Source organism: Capricornis sumatraensis, chromosome 2 (genome assembly GCF_032405125.1).
Source record: "Capricornis sumatraensis isolate serow.1 chromosome 2, serow.2, whole genome shotgun sequence".
In the NCBI taxonomy this organism is placed as follows: Eukaryota; Metazoa; Chordata; class Mammalia; order Artiodactyla; family Bovidae; genus Capricornis; species Capricornis sumatraensis.
The window spans coordinates 76,668,907-76,690,406 of record NC_091070.1 but is presented as its reverse complement, the minus strand read 5'-3'; the positions used below and the strand labels follow the sequence as shown (position 1 = coordinate 76,690,406).

Genomic DNA, 21,500 nt, shown 5'->3' with positions numbered 1-21,500 from the left:
TCACTTTCCTTTCATTGTATGCACCTAAATACAAATAGGAGCACCTAAATATAAAGGCAAATATTATGAGAAATATAAGAAGTGGGACTATGGTTGTCGTTCTTGATGTCATTGTCCTTCTTACCAACAGTGCACCCATGGCTGTTTTTCTTTTAAATGGATACTTTTGGTATTTTCTCTTTGATTTTATTTTCCACAATCTTACTCTGATAGGTCTAGATTTTGATTTTTACTTATCCTGCTTGAGTTTCATTTCATTGAATATTATTAATACCTTTTATGAATTCTGGAAAATTCCAAGTCATCACCACTTTATTGCCTTTGTTCCCCCTTCTTTCTCTTTTCCATTTAAGGATAGCTTGCATGCACGCATGCTCAGTCACTTCAGTCATGTCTGACTCTTTGTGACCCTATGGATTTAGCCTGCCAGGCTCTTCTTTCAGGGATTCGCCAGGCGAGAATACTGGAGTGGGTTGCCGTGCTCTCCTCCAGGGGATCTTCCCCACCCAGGGATTTAATCTGCGTCTCCTTTGTAGGTGAATTCTGTGTCACTGAGCTCCCAGGGAGACCCAAGTACAGCTCAGACCTCATTTTCTCTCTCTTCTTCTCTGTAGTATTTTCCATCTTGTCGTCTCTCGTTTTATTCTGGATATTTTCACCAATTCTCATTTTAATTCTGTCTAATCTGCTTTCAACCCATCTCTTTTCCTCATAAATTTGTGTATTTAGCAGTTCTATCATTTGTATTGGTTTTCAAATTTGCAAGATATTTTGCAAACATCTTGTAATTTGATTCAGGCAAAAAAATCCACATAAATGAATGCCAAAATTATTAGGTGAAATCTGATGAAGAATATTTATATGGACTCAAAATACCTTCTCATGGATTACTTACTAACTACCAAGGGGGAAATGATAATTTTATGATGAAAATATGTGAAAAAATGCTTTCTTAGCCAAGTGATCAAAGTTAACATCACCAATAATGGCACAAACTGACATCACAGACCTTCTAACGTGATGCAGTGAAAAGCACAGAATATCACTTCTGTGGTATTCCTGTAAAAAAAAATTCATAACCTGAATCTAACAAAGGAACTTCAGACAAATCCAAATTAAGGCATGCTCCACAGAACAGCTCACCTATATCCTTCAAAAATGTCAGTATCATGAAAGACAAAGGAAAGAGGTTGTTCCAGATTAAAGGAGACTAAGGAGACATCACTGAATACAATGTAAGATCCCAGATTAAAGGGGGGGCGGCAGGAGGCAGCCTGCTATAATGGACATTATTGAGACAACTGACAAGTGGACTGGATATTGGGTAATAATGCACCCATGTCAAGCTTGCAAACTTTATCACTGTACTGTGGTTATAGAATATCCTTTTTCTAGCTGAAATATATAGCAGTAAAGGGACATGATGTTTGCGGATTATTCTCAATTGCTCCAAGAAAAAATTGATAAAGCAAAATGTGAAGAAGGGTTAAAAGTTGGTGAATTTGCATGAAGGGATTTATGTGAACTTTTTCGTCTTATTCATGTAGCTCTTATATTAGTTTGAAATTATTTTAAAACTGTTAAAAAGCTTAAAATATCAATTTTCACAGTCCTAGTTCCTTACTAACATTTTAAAGTCCAGCATTCATCTTCATGAAGGTAGTAAGCACAGTTGTTATGCAGGTAGTGTCTGATAACTCCAGTGCCTGGTGGCCTTCAGGTCAGCTCTTGCCTCTCTAGCCTAAAAGTGCCCAAAGCACAGTTCTGCCTCTCAGAGGATAAGAGACTCGGAAAGTGCCGCCATCAGGGTGCAAGACCAGAGTGGGGAATTCTGGTCTGAGGAGACACTTGCCTATGCTGGACAGAAACAAGATTCAGACTGTATCCTGTTTAACAACCCCAAAAGTCCACCAAAAGCACAGTCCCATCTCTCCACTGCTTCCTCCAGACCAGTAATGTCCCAGGGCTGGAGTATTAACTCCAGCTCACCTCTCTGAGCTCCAATCATCTCCTTGATCAAGGCTAAGTGATTCCTCTCTCCCTAATTATTGGCCTTTTACTGCTTTTAAGAAACATTAAAACTAAAATATATATATATATTAACTTCAACTTTTTATGTTTTTAAAAAATTTATATTTATTATTTCTGGCGGCTGCTGGATCTTTCTTGCTGCATGTGGGCCTTCTCTAGCTGTGGTGAGTCGGGGCTATTCTCTAGTTGTGAGAGTGTGGGCTTCTCAGTGTGGTGGCTTGTCTTGGTTCAGAGCAAGGGCTCTAGGGTACTCGGGCTTCAGTAGTTGTGATGCATGGGCTTAGTTGCCCCGTAGCACGTGGAATCTTCCCGAAACAGGGATCTTACCCATGTCCCTTGCACTGGCAGGCAGGTTCCTAATCACTGGGCCAATAGGGAAGTCCAAAAATATATATTAACTTTGACTTTTCAGGTGTCATCAATGGGAAAGTTGGTCTGAATTACCTAGTTTGCATGATTATAACATGAAATCATAACCTTCTTTTCTATGTAACCCAAAAGCCTTGCTTCATTTTAAAAGAAATTTGGATTTAAATCACAGATGAACCGGCCACCCTTCTTCTATTTCTTTGTAACCATAATTTACAAAACTAGAGTGAGTTAACATTTTATACTTGCTAGTTAGCTAAACTGGCTTGCTGTTGTTTAGTCTCTAAGTTATGTCCAACTCTTTTGTGGACTGTAGTCGATGGGATTTCCCAGGCAAGCAAACTGGAGAGGGTTACCATTTCCTTCTCCAGGGAGTGAACCCATGTCTCCTACTTGGCAGGTGGATTCTTTGTCACTGAGCCACCTGGGAAGCCAGTTAAACTGGCTCAGTTCAGTTCAGTTGCTCAGTCATGTCCGACTCTTTGCAATCCCATGAACTGCAGCACACCAGCCCTCTCTTCCATCACCAACTCCCAGAGTTCACTCAGACTCATGTCCATTGAGTCGGTGATGCCATCCAACCATCTCATCCTCTGTCATCCCCTTCTCCTCCTGCCCCCAATTCCTTCCAGCATCAGAGTCTTTTCCAATGAGTCAGCTCTTCGCATGAGGTGGCCAAAGTATTGGAGTTTCAGCTTTAGCATCAGTCCTTCCAAAGAACACCCAGGACTGATCTCCTTTAGAATGGACTGGTTGGATCTCCTTGCAGTCCAAGGGACTCTCAAGAGTCTTCTCCACCACCACAGTTCAAAAGCATCAATTCTTTGGCGCTCAGCTTTCTTCACAGTCCAACTCTCACATCCATACACGACTACTGGAAAAACCATAGCCTTGACTAGACAGACCTTTGTTGGCAAAGTACTGTCTCTGCTTTTTAATATGGTATCTAGGTTGGTCATAACTTTCCTTCCAAGGAGTAAGTGTCTTTTAATTTCATGGCTGCAATCACCATCTGCAGTGATTTTGGAGCCCAAAAAATAAAGTCTGACACTGTTTCCACTGTTTCCTCATCTATTTCCCATGAAGTGATGGGACCAGTTACCATGATCTTAGTTTTTTGAATGTGGAGCTTTAAGCCAACTTTTTCACTCTCCTCTTCCACTTTCATGAAGAGGCTTTTTAGTTCCTCTTCACTTTCTGCCATATGTTATCTGCATATCTGAGTTTATTGATATTTCTCCCAGCAATCTTGATTCCAGCTTGTGCTTCTTCCAGCCCAGCATTTCTCATGTTAAACTGGCTAGCTAGCTTTAAATACATAGACTGCTACTTTCTTTGAGAATGACAGCTTGGTTGGCCTAACCAGCACATCTGTAACATAAAACTGAGCCTAGGGTCTCCAATACAATTGATCATGAAAAGTTTAACAATGAAGATGAAAGAAGAAAGTAAATAACCAGCTTTATAAATAATCCAGTGATAACAAAGGAAAATCATATTTTAAAAAGACAATACCATTCACAGGATGTGGGGTTTCGTTTAGTATCTGTGCTGAATAGGATGATGTCATTTCCTCTTCCTTTTGCTGATTTTTTAAAACATGATCTGTGGAGATCTTAAGCCCTGAGAATTTCCATTCAACGTACTTCACCTGCTTCAGATACAATTATAATTGTAAATAAGTATACTGTATAATTATAATAATTTAATGTCTAATATTGCATAATTAATATAATACAATATAAATACATATACTCAGTCACATGATATATATTTATAACCTCATATATGTGCATGTATATATATTTCAGACCACATAGTAACTTTAATTCAGTTTCCTATGAAGAAGAGGTAGTATCAAACACATAGGTGTTCAATAAATACTTGTTTTTAAATTTATTTTGATTTACAGTTGAAGTGACCTAGTTAGGACTGTGGTACTATATCTCTAAGCATAAATTACAGAGTGTATAATCTGTTAAATTAAATTACATTGAAAAGAACTGAACACTCCAGAGATTTATTAAACTACTTATGTTTGTGGAAATACACACTCACCACAAAAAGCCGTGATTATCATTTATCTTGTGTGCCTGCTTCTGCTTCTACCACTGAGAATAATATACCTGGGGACACTGCGACCCATACTTTCATTCTTCGGGGTTTCTAAGGCCTTACCTGTAGTGTACTTCCATTTAAGAGGTTCTGACTAAGATACTCCATTCTGTTCTTTCCTTGGAGGCCTGTTTTTCTGCCATGTTTTCTTCTTGAGTAGCCTGCAACCTGGTGTTCCCTTGCCTTTCTTTCTCCCACCTGAAGAGGTTTTCTTTTAGCTTGATACTGCTCAGCTTCAGTGGGAATATCAATAGATACCATCTGGTCCTAAATAGAAGGATCAGAGACAGATTTACAAGATGAGTTTAACAGCCATGATAATCAAGAAAGAGATTTGTGAGCCAGCATTAGACTTCCTTTATCTCTTGCCATGGAGCGGAGATATGCCATCTCTTCCCTCCCTACAATAAAACCCAGCATTTTGTTCTATCCATAGCCTTATGGCATTATGAATGCTGCAGATTAAATCTGCAGAACATGACGACGTTCACGGGCTTCTCAGGTGATGCTAGTGGTAAAGAACCCGCCTGCCAATGCAGGAGCCATAAGAACCACCGATTCAATCCCTGGGTCAGGAAGATTCCCTGGAGGAGGGCACAGCAACCCACTTCAGTATGGTTGCCTGGAGAATGCCATGGTCAGAGGAGCCTGGAGGGCTACAGTCCAGGGGTTGCAGAGTCAGATACAACTGAAGTGACTTAGCATGCACGCATGGCATTCACAGAAGGAATTTCTTTTACCCCAGTTGTAATACTGTCTTCCTCAAATCAAATCTTCCCCACAGGATTGGGGGAGATCTGCTACCTGGGGAGGAAAGGAAGCTTCTTCCTCTTCTATTGACGTCTCTAAACCATCCCTGGTGTCCTCCTCACTCTGAGCTTCTGGCTTTGGAAAGCTCTCCGGCGGGAGGTAGCAAGACCCCCAATCCAGTTGCACCTGAACAGATCCATTGGGTTCCCCCACAGGGTCAGTGAGGTTAAAATCACCTGAGAGATGCACAGATATTAATAAAATCTGATCACAAGAAAGTAGGCACATGAGCATTTATCACAACCTTACCTATGACTTCCCCAGTTTAAATTTCACATTTTGTTTGTAATTAACATCAGTCAAATAACCATGATGACAATACACTCGGAAACAAAATAAAATATCAGTGAATATCCATAATCATTCAGAATATTTACTTCTGCTACTCAAAATATTTATTGGGGAATATTGGTATCTCCAGGTTCAAGAAGGGATAGTCAAAGATGCATGGAGAGATATAGCTTGCTTGTCATCAGTCACCCAGTCAGTAAACAAGAGCACATTCTACTATTACCAAACAGTTTCTACACCTTAGGCATACTAAGAAAACCATTATCTACACCCGTGGCCCCTATTTCTGAAATAACAAAAACCAAGAAGACTTAAGCAAAATGGCTTTTTTCTGAATGTCAGGCTTCTGCTTTGTAACACTGATTAATTTAACAGATGGCTCACATTGCCTCTCTTTGGCAAAGGATGAGTTGTGAGCAGAAGAGTCAGCTTCTTTTCTTATTTTTTTTTTTAAGCACTCGTGATATTGGGAGAAGGGAGGCCTCACATACTTCCTGGAACAAAGCTTTTTTAATATGGTCAATACTGACTGTAACCATCCACACTTCCTAGAGAGTTGACCCTTCTTGTACAACCTGTACAACCCTGGGTATGAATGTAGGATAAGGTAGCATGAAGTTCAGCTTCATACTGGGGTTGGAGGAGAATCCAAGAAATTTGTCATGGCGTGGCATGGAAGACTCATTTGGATTTAATGTTTAAAAGAAGCAAGAGAATTATGATGAAATGTTACAGACACAACTTAAAATCTGATATCTAGCCATGTGCCAAGAAATAATAGACCTTAAGTAAAAACGAATACTGGAAAGCACTACAGAGATGGAAAATGTTGGTTCAGACACAGAGGTATGGACTGCAGAGTGGTGGGTCTACCCACTCGGGGATTTCCTTCTGTTGCTGAAGAGCAGCAGCAGAAGCCAGTGTTTCCATATGATTAGTGAGGCTCTAAGTCTTCTCTGCTGCTCTTCACAGTATTCTCAAATCCTTTCAGCGAGTTCTAAGAGACTATTCCAAGCAAGAAGAGTAGAATTAGGACAGGGAGAGGACACTGGGCAGAGCATAAAGATGTAATAACCTTGAACTCCTACCTTGAATGGATTTGTTTTGTGCAAGAGGAAGCAAGGGCACTTGGACTCGGCCAAGGTACGAGCCAGGCTCTGAGTCTTCATCATCAAAAACGTACACAGAGAGGGCCTCCCGCCTCAGATACTGATCCAGGTCAGAAGTCACAAGCACTGGGAATCGAGCCAGGTCTCTGAAGTAGGGATTGTTACTGGCCGGAATGATGGTGGTGTCGTGGTCAGAAAAGGTAAAGAAGCGATACATGACGTAAGGACTGGGTTGGGCTCCCAGCAATCGGCTCCGGAGGCCACAGCATCGGATGATTTCCACCCGCAGCTCATTCTGATTCTTCCATGTCCCCGATCTGGACTGAAAAGATGTTGGTCTTGGATTGAGGAAAAGGGCAGGCTGAGAGACTCATTGCAGGTGAAGCCCAGAGCCCTTGATGAGGAAAAGCTATGACCTAAGGAACTGCTGAATCTTGACTGGGAAACAGAGATGCCTAGTCAATGACTTTCACCTGCCTTCAAACTGGCTCTGGCAGATAACTCTCGGGGAGATGCTGGCTCTCAGGCCTCATCTTAGACAGTGGAACAGAGAAGCCACTTTGTTTATAGAAAGGAGATGTAGCTAGCTTCAAGGGCATGATTTCATTTCAAACTCAAGCTTGACCGAGGGAAGGATCTAGACTAGTTGTGGTGTGACAGTTTTTGTCTTTCATTCACATTCAACAAGTACTTATTGACAGTGGAAGACTGAGCTGTTCTCAAGAGCTGTTTGACTGAGTGTCCTCTGAGATGCATGGGTTCATGCTTTTTCTCACCTCATCCTTCTGGGCCTCCCAGGCTCCAAGCACATTGGCTGCCAAGTATGCCTGGGCTTTCTTTCGCTTATTGTATGCTTGTAGACTGGATCTTATGGGGAAGCGCAGCCTCATCCAGTACTCTAGCACCCCAAAGACTTCTCCACCAGTTCCTGGGTAGCAGAAAGTATGAAAGGCATAGAGGCACAGATGGTGTGGCAAGGATCAAGAATAAAGGGAGAAGAAAATAGGAAACCACCAGCACTGTGGGAAATGCCACATTAATCCTGGCAACTGCGGGAGGTTGACAGCACTTACCAGTAAGTGTGGCAGAGCCGTGGACTCTCTCTGCAGTCTCTAGAACCCTGTCAAAGCAAATCCATCCAGCTGCAAGGGTGTGGTGCTCACTGGCTATTGCCTGGTGTAGATCAATCTGGGCTGAAGCCCCTTGAAGGTAGTGCAAGAAGAGGGAGTCTGTCTCTACCACGTACTGGGAGGTGAAGTCATAGAGAGGTTGTGGCCCCACAACTAGTGGGGTACAGTGGGTTTCAAAGTCATAGAAGGAATAGGTGCAGAAAGTGATAGGTTGAGTGTCTCCAGCCTGAGCCAGGGCAGCAGAGGTCAGAAAGGCCTGATGGATGTGCAGTTCAAAAAGGTTCTCACTCTGATGCCGTGGAGAAATGTCCACTTTATCCTCATCTTCATAGGCTGGCAGTGGTTTCAGACATAATGGCAACTGTCGGGTGCCATAAGCCACGTCTTTAAGCTGTTCTAGAGGGGAAAGAAAACTGCCTATCCATTAAAAGGTAGGAAGTTTCTTCCTTAAGGTAAAGGAAGGTAGAAAGAGAATAAAAACCATGGTGGAAGTCCAGATTGCGACTATTTCAGGAAACCATGTGATTTTAAAAGAAAAGCAACAGAATGACAACCTGGTGCTTTGGATTCTGATGGCCAAATAATCCAATGCCTATCTTAACTAAATTGGAAAGTAAATGCTAACCTCAGGAGGTTATACTGCTAACACTAGAGGCACAGTTTCATCCATGGATGACACTGTTTTTGCTTACAGCAGGATCCTATGAATTAACTGATAATTTCATTACAGAAGCACAGAAACACAAAATGTAGATATTTTCAAAAGTTTGGGATATTGGCCCTGGAGAGAATAGCAAGTTACAGTCAGTGTCTATTACATTACACGGGGCTCCATTAAGATATGATTCCTCTTTTCCAGTCAGATCAATCACAAGACTCTTCATTCTGTTAAGAATTTGGTTTTATTGTAAGAAGGCCAAAAAATCCACTTTAAATCAAAGAGTAATAGAGTAAAAATCAGGGAGGGCACTTACTGGAAAGAGGTTTAAAATATTGGCAATAGGATATAAAATAAAGATAGGTGAGACAGTCCACGAAATCTGTGCATTACCGCCCATATCCAACCAACCTGAGGTGATATATAGTCTGCTTCAAATTGGAGTATCTGAGTTGTCACAGTGTGTTGATGACAAGGGTCCTATTTTAAGAGTTAAAGTAGTAGAATAAAGATATTTGGGGTACATCAGAATGTCTTCCTGCCCAGAAGTGGGATACAGGCACTGATGAGCAGTTTCTTAATTGATAAGATTAATAGAACTAAAGAAAACATTAAAAGTTTGCATTACATGATACAAAGTCAATAATTCTAGCATATAAAGAGCTTCTAAAAATTAATAATACACTATTAAGAAAAGGGTTAAGGGCAGGGACAGGCAAGACAGGCAAGTCTCAAAACAAGTAATACAAACAACTGGTAAACAAAGAAAAACTCTTTAGCCTTATCAGTAATGGAGGAAGTATAAGTTAAAGCGAATGAATCTTCAGAAGTAGGTAAGGGTATTACACTGTACTATCCTGGGAGAAAGATCCTGAATCTGAAAGACAGGAGAATTTCAATACAAAGGATTTCCTTTGTTACTTGGCAGGGACCTTTTAACAGACTTACCCTGGTATGCATAAGTCATGCTGGATGACCCACCTCCCTTTACTCTAGTTTCATGCTCACTCAGTATCCTTATTGATTCTGCTTTTCCAGAAAAAAGTTGCCCTGAGCATATTCTCAAGGCAGCAGTGAAAGAGCCACTATCCTAGAATAACAAATTAGCATAAATCTCAGTCTTTAGTGCATTTGGTTAATGTGAGTCAGGTATCTCACCACTGAGTGTAATAACAAAGCCAATTTTCTCACCATGTAAGGCTGGAGACCAGATCCTGGTCCCCAGTATACTGAACTAAACATAGAAAGGATCACATTATAAAATTTGCATAAGTGTCCAGCCACCTACACTGCTTTGTAGACATCCACAAACTGCAACAAAGAATTCAGGAACTTTCCGAGAGAAATCATAGAGATGATGAGAGAGGAGTGGTGAAGCTCTATTATCTCACAAACACTGTGATCTAGGCCTGGCTTCAAGAAACAATCTTGAGAGAAGGCCCTCACTCACCTTAGGACCAACAGTGATACACTGATTTTCAGAGTAGATTCTGCAATGTCTGGGCCCTGTAGAAAGTCTCCAGAGAAATCAGAGAAAATACCCTGATGTGATGCAGGAAAAGAAGCTGCTGGCCATGTATTAAAATAACAAAGATGATAGGATAAAGAACAGGAAGGCTAAGTCATATACCGAGACACAGAGGGGGCCCTCTCGACAGGTGCAGAGGGCAGCAAAGGCATTTAGCTGTGCGACAGACCCTAAGACGAAATGAACAAACTACTAAGACTTGCCAGATACTGGAAGGCCATGGCTCCTTAAAATACCTTCCAGCTGATTGATACGCTTGTTCTTGAGGTCTAGGAGTTGGTTCAACCTCTCCAGTTTTTCTTCGTGATCTTTATTTTCATTATCGGCTTTTGTCATCATTGCTTCCAGTTCCTCCTGAAACGAAATAATGTCTGAACTTCGCTATCTCAGTGGCCCAGAACCGAAGGGCCCAGATAAAAAGGTGGTACTTCGTGGGTAAAGGAGACTCCACTACCTCCTTAGCAGGGCAGATTCATCCACTAGAAAAAGGCTTGGATTCCTTACAGACTCCTCCAGGACCAGTTGTGCTGTTAGTGCCAAGAGGTAGTATTTTTCCTGGGACTGGCAAAATTTAAACCCAGAAGCTTCCCACTTGCCATTTTCATTAGCTGGCCCCTTTGGCTTCTATTGCCAGGGTGCCATGGGCATGTGTGAGCCCTCAAGTGCAAAAGACAGCACATTTGTGTTTGCACAGGACAGCCTATCACCTTGCAACAGCCCTGGAAACTTGGGTCTTGCTTCATTCCCAGTTTTGTATGTGGTTCCTGTGTGCCCGTTTATCTATCCCCTTCCTGTACCATCTTTCCTTGCACCTGATAACACACGTTGATTTTGCGCTGCAGAATAAGCATGTCTCTGGTCTTTTCTAGTTCCAATGTGGTCTCTGCATGCGATACTTGCAACTCACTTAACATCTGGGACAGTTTTTTTTCTTCCTGGTTTTTTGGTTCACAGGGCTATGGAGGAAAAAGCATTGGTAAAACAGAGTATAAATATGGTAGTATAGTAATAACTACTGTCTAAAGTAGCTGCTGGTAATCATAAAGTACCAGCAGCAGAATCTATTTGAAAATGTAGAAGAGAACCTGTGTTACTTCACAAGGCTCTCTGCCCTAGTTACTCATGTTCAGCAGAAGCAGTGAGTAAGTTATACAACCTCCAATGGATGTTTGCTCTTCAGTAGGTCAATCCAAGTCCTCATCTGGAAAAGATTCTAAAGCTTATGAGCTGTACAGTGTGGGAAAAGTCTGCGCAGTTCATGAGGGTGTCTCTACTCTCAACCTTCTCATACCCTTCCAAACAGTGTCCTCAATCAGGACAAAATGTTATTCAGTGAGTTTTCTAGTCCTTTCATCTTTTCAGCAGATATTTGCCAGGTATCCCTCTGTAGAAGAGACTTGCATTAAAGATGCTCTTACCTGTATCTGAATGGTCTCTTGAAATAGAGCTGGGTGAGTGGCTGGTGCAGATTGCCTGTCAGGAGATTGGGAAAATGTGCTTATATTTTGGAGATCCTCTACTTTCTGTTTATGCTTCTGAAGCAAGTTGGTGACCTCAAGCTCCAGATCTTTGTTTTGAGCTGAGGAAAAAAAATACAGAAAGCTGAAACTCTGTTACCAACAACCACTCTAAAGTTGGCCCAAATGTGAATTACACTTTCCCACTAATGTTTAATTCATTTTATAAACTTGCCCTTAGAGAAGTAATTTTCTCTGATTTCTACAAAGCGATTCTAGCTTATTGACCCTGAGTTGACACTTGGAGTCCAAAAACAACAGAAAACATCAGCAGAGCTGTAGTACGGAATGGGGTACTAACACCACCACAGCAAAAATCAGAGCCACTTGACTGACTAGGTAGTCCAAAATTTTTGACAGTATCTCCTCAATGCTTCCCCAGCTTGGTCTGACTTCTAAGCTATTGGCTCCCTGTGACACCCACCTCCACACCCACTCTGGGCATTTGGACATTTCTATGTGTGTTTCAGAGAAGGAAGGTGATCACCATTTAAATTGATTATTTCACTATCAGGCATTAGAGAAGTTACATTAGATTACCCACAAGACCTCACTCATACTTCATACATACTACAAGGATTCTTAGCAAGTACTCCTAAGCTTTATTCTTTTATGGTTCCTGCCTCTGTTTTTCTTGATGTCATATTTCTTTTCCTCCACTCTGTCATGTGAATATACTAGAATATGATGAAATATAAATTTGATAAGACTAAATATCAAGGTCCAGACCAGCGAAAAGAGAGGAGACAAAGGTCTCTTTGACAGTACTTAAAAATATTCAGAGTAACTACTGTGATACAAGAATTAAGACAGGGGGAAATGCCAGTGGTAATGAAGATCAATAATCTGCTTCTCAATTTCAGGTATCAGATGCTAAAAAAGAAAACAAAATACTTTCCAACCATCCTAAAATGACTGATGAGAAGGCAGAAAAATTCATTTTCAATACTTTCAATAAATAGTTTAAAACATTACAAATTAAGAAATGGCGTTCTCTCACATGGAAAGTCACCATGTAGGGAAAAGTATACGTGTGAGGGAGGTGTCATGCTTCCTTGATTGTGAATCTGATCTGACTGCCAATGTTCTTAGTCTAATTATCCAGTAACCCACCCCAAACACAAATAAGATCAAGAGATGGGGTTGGAGAAATGCTGGCCCAAGCTCCTTTCTCCCCTACCAGATGTAGAGAATGCCTCATTTGAGAGAGACCTACCTTTCTCTTGTGAAAGCTGAAGTAAGATTTCTCTCTTCTCCTTCATCTCAACATCCAGTTGATCCTGCAACTGAGAGACTTTCTGCTGTAGCTGTTCTCCAAGCTCATGGCTCCACTGAGGCTGATTGCTGCTATCCAGCATGCTGAAAACGGGCAGCAAGTAAGGAGGGAGAGGAGAGTTGTCAGATGGACACTCAAAGTTGGGTGACAGGACGTCTTTATTACACAGTTTCAGCATCTCCTGGGCCTAGTTCATCATTCATTTCCCAACATGTTTTTTTCTGCTCCTGCTTTCTCTGTAACTGTCATTTACCAACTGCCTTGGAACTTCTGGGTCCTACTGAGTTGCTTAGTATCACTTCTGTTTAAGTCTCAAATAACCCCCTGAGCAAACAACCCAAGTCTTATCTGTTTCCCAGGGAACTTCTCCAGCATGAAGGCTTGCTTTAGGCAGGGAACTATGTACCAAGACATTCTCAGGCCTGTTAGATTAGAAATAAGGAACAGAATATTTCCTTTTTCTCTTACTCCTCTGTCTACCTTCACCAGTGGCTAGTTTAGAGAACGCTCACCTTTGAATCAGATTGTAAATTACTACTGTAGGGCAGGAACTAAACTCTCGGTGACTGCATCCTGAACACCACTATATCTAGATGACAGGGCAGACTCACCTTCAATGTAAAACACACAGTTCCTGATTATTTACACAAGTGAAGTTGACACAACTGAATTATTTACACAAGTGAGTTGCTTGTGCAATCAAGCAATTATTTCTACTTATGTCTTTTTCCTATTTATCATCTTAACAAATGTGGTCTAAAAACAACTTGTTTAAGCTAGGACTGAGATTTCTTGGCACTTTCTACCCACACATTACAAGATGATCTGAGAAGATAATGTTATGAATAATGAAGGGAAGAGGCCAACAGTAATGTTTGTCACAGGGAGTCTTCAAAGTGGGTAAGGCTGACACTTACTTCACTGCATTGAAGTGTCAGTTCTTCCCAGGATGCTCCCATGCAACCTCTCCAATCTACACCCTGCTGTCCTTACGTTAGTCAGAAGGAACATTTAATTTTGTAAAACTTACAGTATTTTTAATTTCAAAATACATGAATATATATTTGTTGTGAAAAATTAAAATGATAGAGATATTTAGAATAAAAGCCCTATTTCAGTCCTTTCATTTCATTAAAAGCTTGGGGATCCACACACATGACATAATTTAAGTCACAACACATTATTTTGCAATTTATATTTTCTTTTAACAGTGTATCTTAGGCATATAGGTCTAATAACTTTATACTGTTTCAGTGTGGGGGTACAACATGATTTATGTAGGCAATCCCTCTCAGGAAATTTTGACTGTTTCCATTTTTTTTTTTTTTACTTTTACAGATTAAAATAACAATGCAGGAATATTTAACATTCTTACTGCAGAGGTATCTTTGCACACACACAAGAGGATTTCTTTAGTTTTTGTTTCCAAAAAATGGGTTATCTGGCACAAAAGAGATGTACCTTTAACGTTTTGATAGATAAGGTCAAATTCTCTTTCTAAAAGAGTCTGTCAATTTATATTCTCACTGTGTTGAGTACCAGTTTCCCTGTGTCCTTATCAAGACTAAGAATTATTTTTATTGTTTAAATTCAGATTGCACTTTTCTATAACTGTCTTTTATAACAAACAATGTTCTGAGATCTAAACTTGGTTCTTACTTTTCTAAGAGTTTGTCATAACTGTCATTCAGCAATTTTCGTTCTTTTTCCAAATCTTCAACTCTCTCCTGAAACTAAGAATGATAATAGAATGCTTGAGAAAAAATTTTAAAATCCATTGCCTTGCACAAGTTCTCCCTTTTCTGTTGCGGGATGGGACTTGTGTGGGAGATTTTCAATATTCATCCCCATGTCTGTGAAGATCCGTTCAGCTAGAAAGACCTGAAGCAATTTAAGGTGGGAGAGAAATTATTATCGGAATTAATGAGGATTCCCTGAATTAAATTTTTTTATTATTAATAAAAACATTTCTTTTGCATTTTATACAGAACCTGAGCCTGCACCATGACTTGACAGTTACCCAGGGGTTCACAAGACAGTATTATCCATCTCAACAGTGGTTCTGGGTTGGGTGGGGAAAAAAAAAACCAAAAAAACAGTGGTTCTGGGGATTAGGGATCCACGTAAACACAGGCGGGCACAGCAGGAGTGCATTTTTAATCCTTTCTTAAAGAGAAAAGGCAGTAGAGTCTTCGGAGTCACTGGAAACCTGTGCATATGGGGCTTCTAAAACAAACACTGTACTGTGAGCTCTTGGGGAAGGGCAGGATAAGAACCCTGATAAATAAAGAGATATTTGCTTGTGGCAGGAAATGAGGAGGGAGGCGTACTATCGAGTTAAATTTTCATGATGTCTGGGTTTCTACTGGGAGGGAAACAGCAGAACGTTATAAAAGAGAAAAGACTTTGGAGAATAGTTGTTTAGTTGCGAAGTCGTGTTTGTCTCTTTCGTGACTCCACGGACTGTAGCCGGACAGGCTCCTCTGTCCATAAGATTTCCCAGGCAGAACAACAGGAGTGGGTTGCCATTTCCTTCTCCAGAGGATCTTTCCAACCCAGGGATCAAATCTGTGTCTCCTGCATTGGCAGGTGGATTCTTTACCACTAAAGGTGAAGGTGAAGTCGCTCAGTCGTGTCCGACTCTTTGAGACCCCATGGACTGTAGCCTACCAGGCTCCTCTGTCCATGGGATTCTCCAGGCAAGAATACTGGAGTGGGTTGCCATTTCCTTCTCCAGGGGATCTTCCCAACCCAGGGATTGAACCAAGGTCTCCCGCATTGGAGGCAGATGCTTTAACCTGTGAGCCACCAGGGAAGCCCTTTACCACTAAGCCACCAGGGAAGCCAGATGTAAATGTAAACCCCAGTGTTTTTCTAGTTTTACACCATTACAATACTGTAATCTTGAGCAAATTATTCAATCACTTGGAACCTCATTTTTCTCATTTGAAAAAAAGAAAAATACCCATATTTTTGCTCAGATACACTTTTTAACATCTTTGAAATTGGGATGTAACATACAATTGATGGTATCTTTCAATTATTGTTATTTACCTCCTTCAGGGTTATCTGCAGGATGGACACATCTTCCATTTGGCTCTTCAATCTCACAGCCTTCTTGCTCTCCTCCTTGAGCTCCGCCCTAAGTTCATTCACTTGGTTGAGGAGGGCATCGTGGGCTGCGCCCAGGATTCCCTGATTCTGGGGCAAAAGGAAAGTTGCTCTGGGAATGTTTATAACACTCAGCAGGAGGGGTCTCAAGAAACCAACAACCCCAGCATCAGCATTCCCTAATGGATGTCTCAAAGAAGGGTTTTGATTTAAAGCATGGTCCTTTGCACTGTAAAATAACCTTGTTTCTTACCCTAGCATTTCTCAGAAAGTATCATTTCCCTGTTGGTGAGGATTTTCCACTCTGGGAAACTAATTCATCACTGGAGCCTTGATTTTCCCGAAGTTCAAACTCAACCCTAATTCTAAGTAAAGTGCCACCTTTCTCAATTGCCTTTATCTTCTAAGACACTTAAATGCTTTTTACGACGACATATTTCCCTTTGTGCACCTAGCAAAGTGACATGTTAACTCTAGAAGTTAAATGCATTTTTCTGATGGAGCCTTCTGAAAGGAACAGCTGTGGCTGATCATGTAAGGAACTCGACCTTAGTGACTCTTAATCATGGACGTTTACCTAGCTTCACCTGTACCCCACTCACAGAGGTACAAATATTTAATAACACCAGAGAAGGTTCACAACAATTTTGCTATATCTCACCACCTCAGGCATGCTAGAGGACTACTCCTGGGAAAAATTCTCTGTAGCAATAGGCTCAAAAATACTGTTTCAGACCTTATATTTTAATTTTTGTGAAAACAATGCAATCTGTATTTTCTGATAATAGCGACAGTATCATTTGTCTTAATAAAATTACATGTTTGATTTAGTTGGCTAAATTCTGGTGTTACGTTACTTGAAGATTCATTTGAGTTTCATTCCTCTGATTATCCAGAAACAGAGATTTAAGGAATCTTTATTAAGTACCTTATGGAGCAGAGTTTCATATGCCTGAAAGAAAGAAATAGATGTTATCCTGTTGATATACCAAGTTGATATTTATTTTTATATTTATCTCTGTAATACAAATGTTTAAATATTTATTTTAAAAGATGTTATGAACATTTCCCATAAATCAAGTCAATCTGTCTGCCGGTTTACTAACTGCTGCTCCCTTTCCCTGATCTAGCTTGCCAGGCAGTCTGTGAATATAATAGATCATGGCGTTTCTTTACAAGGGTCAGTTATGCAAATTTGCATTGCACTTGGTGGATTTTCCAAGAAAGCGTATTTTTATTTTCAAACTAGGGGCTATCTCTTTACTCATCATGCTTCAGAAAGGTCACTTTACAGTTTTGGAAACAGAAATAACAACAATAACCAAACTCACAGCAACAGCTACTATTATTGGCTGAGTAATTACTCTGTGTTACATGTTACTGTGTGTTTCATTGTCTCTTATATTATGATCATCATAATTCTTTCACACATATTATGCCATTTAATATTCACAGCAAATCTGAGAGGTACTGTTACCTAAATTTTAAAAATGAGAAACTCAAAGTTCAGAGAGCTAAGTCACTTGCCCAGAATCACACAGCTTTCAAGAGACTGAGGGAGAGCTATACCTCAGCCTGACTGCAGAATCTGCACTATTGACCTCATATCACTGATAGAGATTAAGACAGAGATTAAGAGGATGAAAACTTATCTTAGTATATGTGTAATAAAATGTGACTAGAAATGAAAACTGCTTTAAAAAACAAGCTGTAAAACCTACATTTAAAAAAAGTATTCACCACTTTAGGTCATCTTTACACTACCACTAATATGGGTAAGGACCTTCAATTTAGAATGGCTTTCTCCCTTTTTCCCTTCAATGCAATGGAGGAATGGATGGATTTTTAAAATATATAATTCCACAAATACAGCTATTTATCCATATGATTTTAAAATATCTTCCTTTCCAGACTTCCCATCCTTTCAGTGTTACCAAAACTATTCAACTCAAAAGAATACAGGCATATGCACAGTTCTTACAAAATACAGTTTGGGAGGTTGACCTTATAAAGATACCTTTGTGCTAAGTTGCTTCAGTTGTGTCCAACTCTGTAAGACTCTAAGGACTGCAGCCTGCCAGGCTCCTCTGTCTATGGGATTCTCTAGGCGAGAGTACTATAGTGGGTTGCCACTCCCTCCTCCAGGGAATCTTCCTGACCCAGGAATCAAACCTGGGCCTCCTGCATTACAGGCAGATTCTTTACTGCTGAGCCATCAGGAAAGCCCCAAAGATGGCTTTGCTGCTGCTGCTGCTAAGTTGCTTCAGTCGTGTCTGACTCTGCACAACCCCATAGACGGCAGCCCACGAGGCTTCCCCATCCCTGGGATTCTCCAGGCAAGAACACTGGAGTGGGTTGCCATTTCCTTCTTCAATGCATGAAAGTGAAAAGTGAAAGTGAAGTTGCTCAGTCGTGTCCGATTCTTAGCAACCCCATGGACTGGCTCCTCTGTCCATGGGATTTTCCAGGCATGAGTACTGGAGTGGGGTGCCATTGCCTTCTCCAAAAGATGCCTTTAGTCTTCATCAAAACAGACATACCAAGGGCAGAATCAACTGTAGCTAATCAACTGTAGCTAACTGAATGGCACCACCATCATTTAATCACCCAAGCTAGAGATGCAGGAGTTACCTCTTATTTCTCCTTTTCCTTCACCACTCTACTTTGGTGATAAAGTCTATTCTTCTAGTTCTGGACCTCTAACACAGTCCTTTCTCTGTAAGCCTCTTTCACTGCCTTGGTTGGGACCCTCATCCTGAATCCCCTGGATCACTGCACTCATCTTTTTTGCTGATTTCTTTGGCTTCAGTCTTATATCAGCCAACCTATCATTCACCCTGCTGCCAGGTCATCTTTCTAGTAGTTTTGTCATTTTTGAGAAGTTCAAAATTTCAGAGAAGTGTAAGTACTATTGTAATAGTCATCTATAATCCCACTACTCAGAATTAATCATTAGTACTTTATAATAGTTTTTTGAAAGTATCATTTCTTTATTAAAATGTATTTCAAAGTATTTTGGACATTAAAAAAAAGGCAAAGTGATCTCTTTGGGGAAAAAAAAACTGATGATCAACTTGCTTAAAACTTTTCTGCAGCTCTCCACTGTCTATAGGATAAAGTCTAAATTCCTGCTAAGAGCTCCATGACCTGCTCCCTGATGTTTCTCACCTCTGTGCCTTGGCCTACACCACTCTACCCCTGGAAAGCCCTTCTCTTTCTCTTGCACACTCATTAACACATGCTAAACTGTCAGTGTTCAGCTCAGGAGTAGAATCCCTTATGAATCCTCTTCAGATCCTGCAGCCCATCCTCTGGTGGATCCAATGACCCTGTCTTTTGTTTTCCTCTCATACCCTGCTTGAGGATAATTGTATTTGTCTATATCTTGTCTTCTCACTTTTACAAGTTCCTTGAAGGCAGGAGCTGTATTATCTTTTTAACCTTTGTATCCAGTGCTTTGCACAGTTCCTGGTAGTCAATAAATGTTTATTCAGTAAAATAATGGTGCCAATTTATTATTTAGACTCTTGGTGCTCTATTTCTACCATTCAGATATGAGTTTCTATTGCATGGTAGTGAGAAGAGTGTGAGCCTTGATTCCAGATGAACCTGGACCCAAATTCTGCTCTTCCTCTTATTTAATAACTTGAGCAAGTTATTTAACTTCTCTGTGGCTCAGTTCCCTCACCTGTTCAACATTACCTGTTAAACTTACCTTGACGGTTGTTGTCCGGCTTAGATGACTCTATGTACCTAGGACAGAGTCTATCACATAGAAAGTGCTCAGTAAACTGGTTTCCTTCCTCCCCTATGACTGCTCTTGGCTTCCCAAGTTCAGTTAAACTCTGGTTGGGGTCTCTGGCTTGGAACTTAATCTGACACAAGTTGTCCCCACTTAATTCCACCTTCGTGGGCAGGGCTTGAGTTGTAAGGCTTGGACTTGAACATCACCTGTAGATTTGTGACTTTTGACAAGCAACTCAGCTTCTTTCCTTTCTGGTCTCCCATGTGTAAGATGGAGAAAATAACACAATTTTCTTAACTAATTTATTTCACACCCTCCCCCCAAAAAGCACAGCTGAAGATGGCAACTCACGGCCTGAACTTCTGTTAATTGTGCCTTTGTCACTGCCAAAGAGGTATTCCTTTCATGTAAGAGCTTCTTAAGTCGAATCAGCTGTATATTCTCTTTAATGGAAGCTCTGGAGAAAGAAGACAGTACTAAAATACCATCTGTGAATGGAGAGAGTGAAGGACCTTTCCCCTCTGTGGATACGGACAGGGGCACAAAGGGAGATCGTTATTTCTGAACCTAAGGGACCATGTTTCCTTTATTATTTGAAAGGCACTGGGGGAGGATTTGGGTTCTCTAGAGTCTCTGTCAGTGATTTCCAGTCCTAGATGGTTATTAGAATCATCTGGTGCAATCTTTAATCTTAACACTGCCTCAACTCCACCCCCAATTAATTGAAAGGGAGTCTCTGGGGTGGGACACAGGCATCTGTGGTTTTAAAAAGTCTTCAGGTTTAAAACTTATGTCCATGCAGAAACATGAATGTGGATTTTACAACAGTTTCACTCATAACTGTCAAAATTTGGAAGCTACCAAGATGTTCCTCAATAGGTGAGTGGCTAAATAAACTGTGATACATCCAGACAATGAAATGAGATTCAGTGCTAAAAAGAAATGAACTATCAAGCCATGAAAAGGAGGAAACTTAACTGTACATTGCTCAGTGAAAGAAGCCCATCTAAACAAACAACATACTGTATGATTCCAATGACATGAAGTTCCGGGAAAGGCAAAACTATGAGGACAGTAAAATGAGCAGTGGTGCCAGGGGGAAGCGGGGAGGAAGGGATGAATAGGCAGAGCACAGAGGACTTTCAGGGCAGTGAAACTACTCTGTACAATACTTTAACAGTGCACACGGGATTAAATATTTGTCCAAACCCATAGAATGCACAACACCAAGAGTAACCATAAGGTAAGTTACGGACTTTGGGTGATTTTTGTGATGTGTCCCTGTAGACGGATCCATTGTAACAAATGTATTCCTCTGCTGTGGGATGTTGACAATGAGGGAGGTTTGGGTGTGTGGGGGAAGGAGGGGAAGGTGAGACGGGGAGGTATATGGGAAACCTCTCTACTTTATGCTCAACTCTGTTGTGAACCTAAACTACTCTAAAAAAATTAAGTCTATTTTTTAAGCTTTCCAGGGGCTGAAGCAGAATGGGGGCTGAGAACCCCTATCTGGTGATAAGGATGAAATATTTTTCCTTCTATAAAGTGAAGCAAAACTTTTCTTATACATAAATATCCCTTTCAAGGTAATCGATTCCGTAATCCACTTGTGCCTCCAGGCCTACTTCTCAGTGTGAATTTAATCCCAAAAATTCTCTGTTCCTCTGAGATGGGTGAAAGGTGCCAAGCAGAATCTTTTTCAGTTCATTTGGGACATGGAATTCCACACTCTTACCGAAGTTCTGTGGCCTTCTGAGTACTCTCCAAAGAGCTTCTCTGTTCAAAAATTTCATCTTTGGACCACATTTTC

The 21,500-nt window shown here is 40.7% G+C and overlaps 1 protein-coding gene across 5 annotated transcripts in view; it reads right to left on the bottom strand.

Annotated features, from left to right (window-relative positions):
• RPGRIP1 (RPGR interacting protein 1) overlaps positions 1 to 13,012 on the bottom strand; it is a 30,739-nt gene extending 17,727 nt beyond the window's left edge. Inside the window, exons 1-10 of one of the 5 annotated variants that reach the window (XM_068964167.1) lie at positions 12,775 to 13,012; positions 11,460 to 11,620; positions 10,854 to 10,997; positions 10,245 to 10,395; positions 7,799 to 8,251; positions 7,502 to 7,653; positions 6,705 to 7,047; positions 5,320 to 5,501; positions 4,579 to 4,782; positions 3,916 to 4,054 (exon numbers count right to left, since the gene is read on the bottom strand). In XM_068964167.1, the coding sequence (XP_068820268.1) occupies positions 3,916 to 4,054; positions 4,579 to 4,782; positions 5,320 to 5,501; positions 6,705 to 7,047; positions 7,502 to 7,653; positions 7,799 to 8,251; positions 10,245 to 10,395; positions 10,854 to 10,997; positions 11,460 to 11,620; positions 12,775 to 13,012 (2,167 nt within the window). Of the gene's footprint in view, positions 1 to 3,857; positions 3,861 to 3,915; positions 4,055 to 4,578; positions 4,783 to 5,319; positions 5,502 to 6,704; positions 7,048 to 7,501; positions 7,654 to 7,798; positions 8,252 to 10,244; positions 10,396 to 10,853; positions 10,998 to 11,459; positions 11,621 to 12,774 lie in introns of those variants that run through there. The other 4 variants (XM_068964168.1, XM_068964171.1, XM_068964170.1 and 1 more) reach the window with 4 other exon arrangements.
• Positions 13,013 to 21,500: the final 8,488 nt, after the last annotated feature.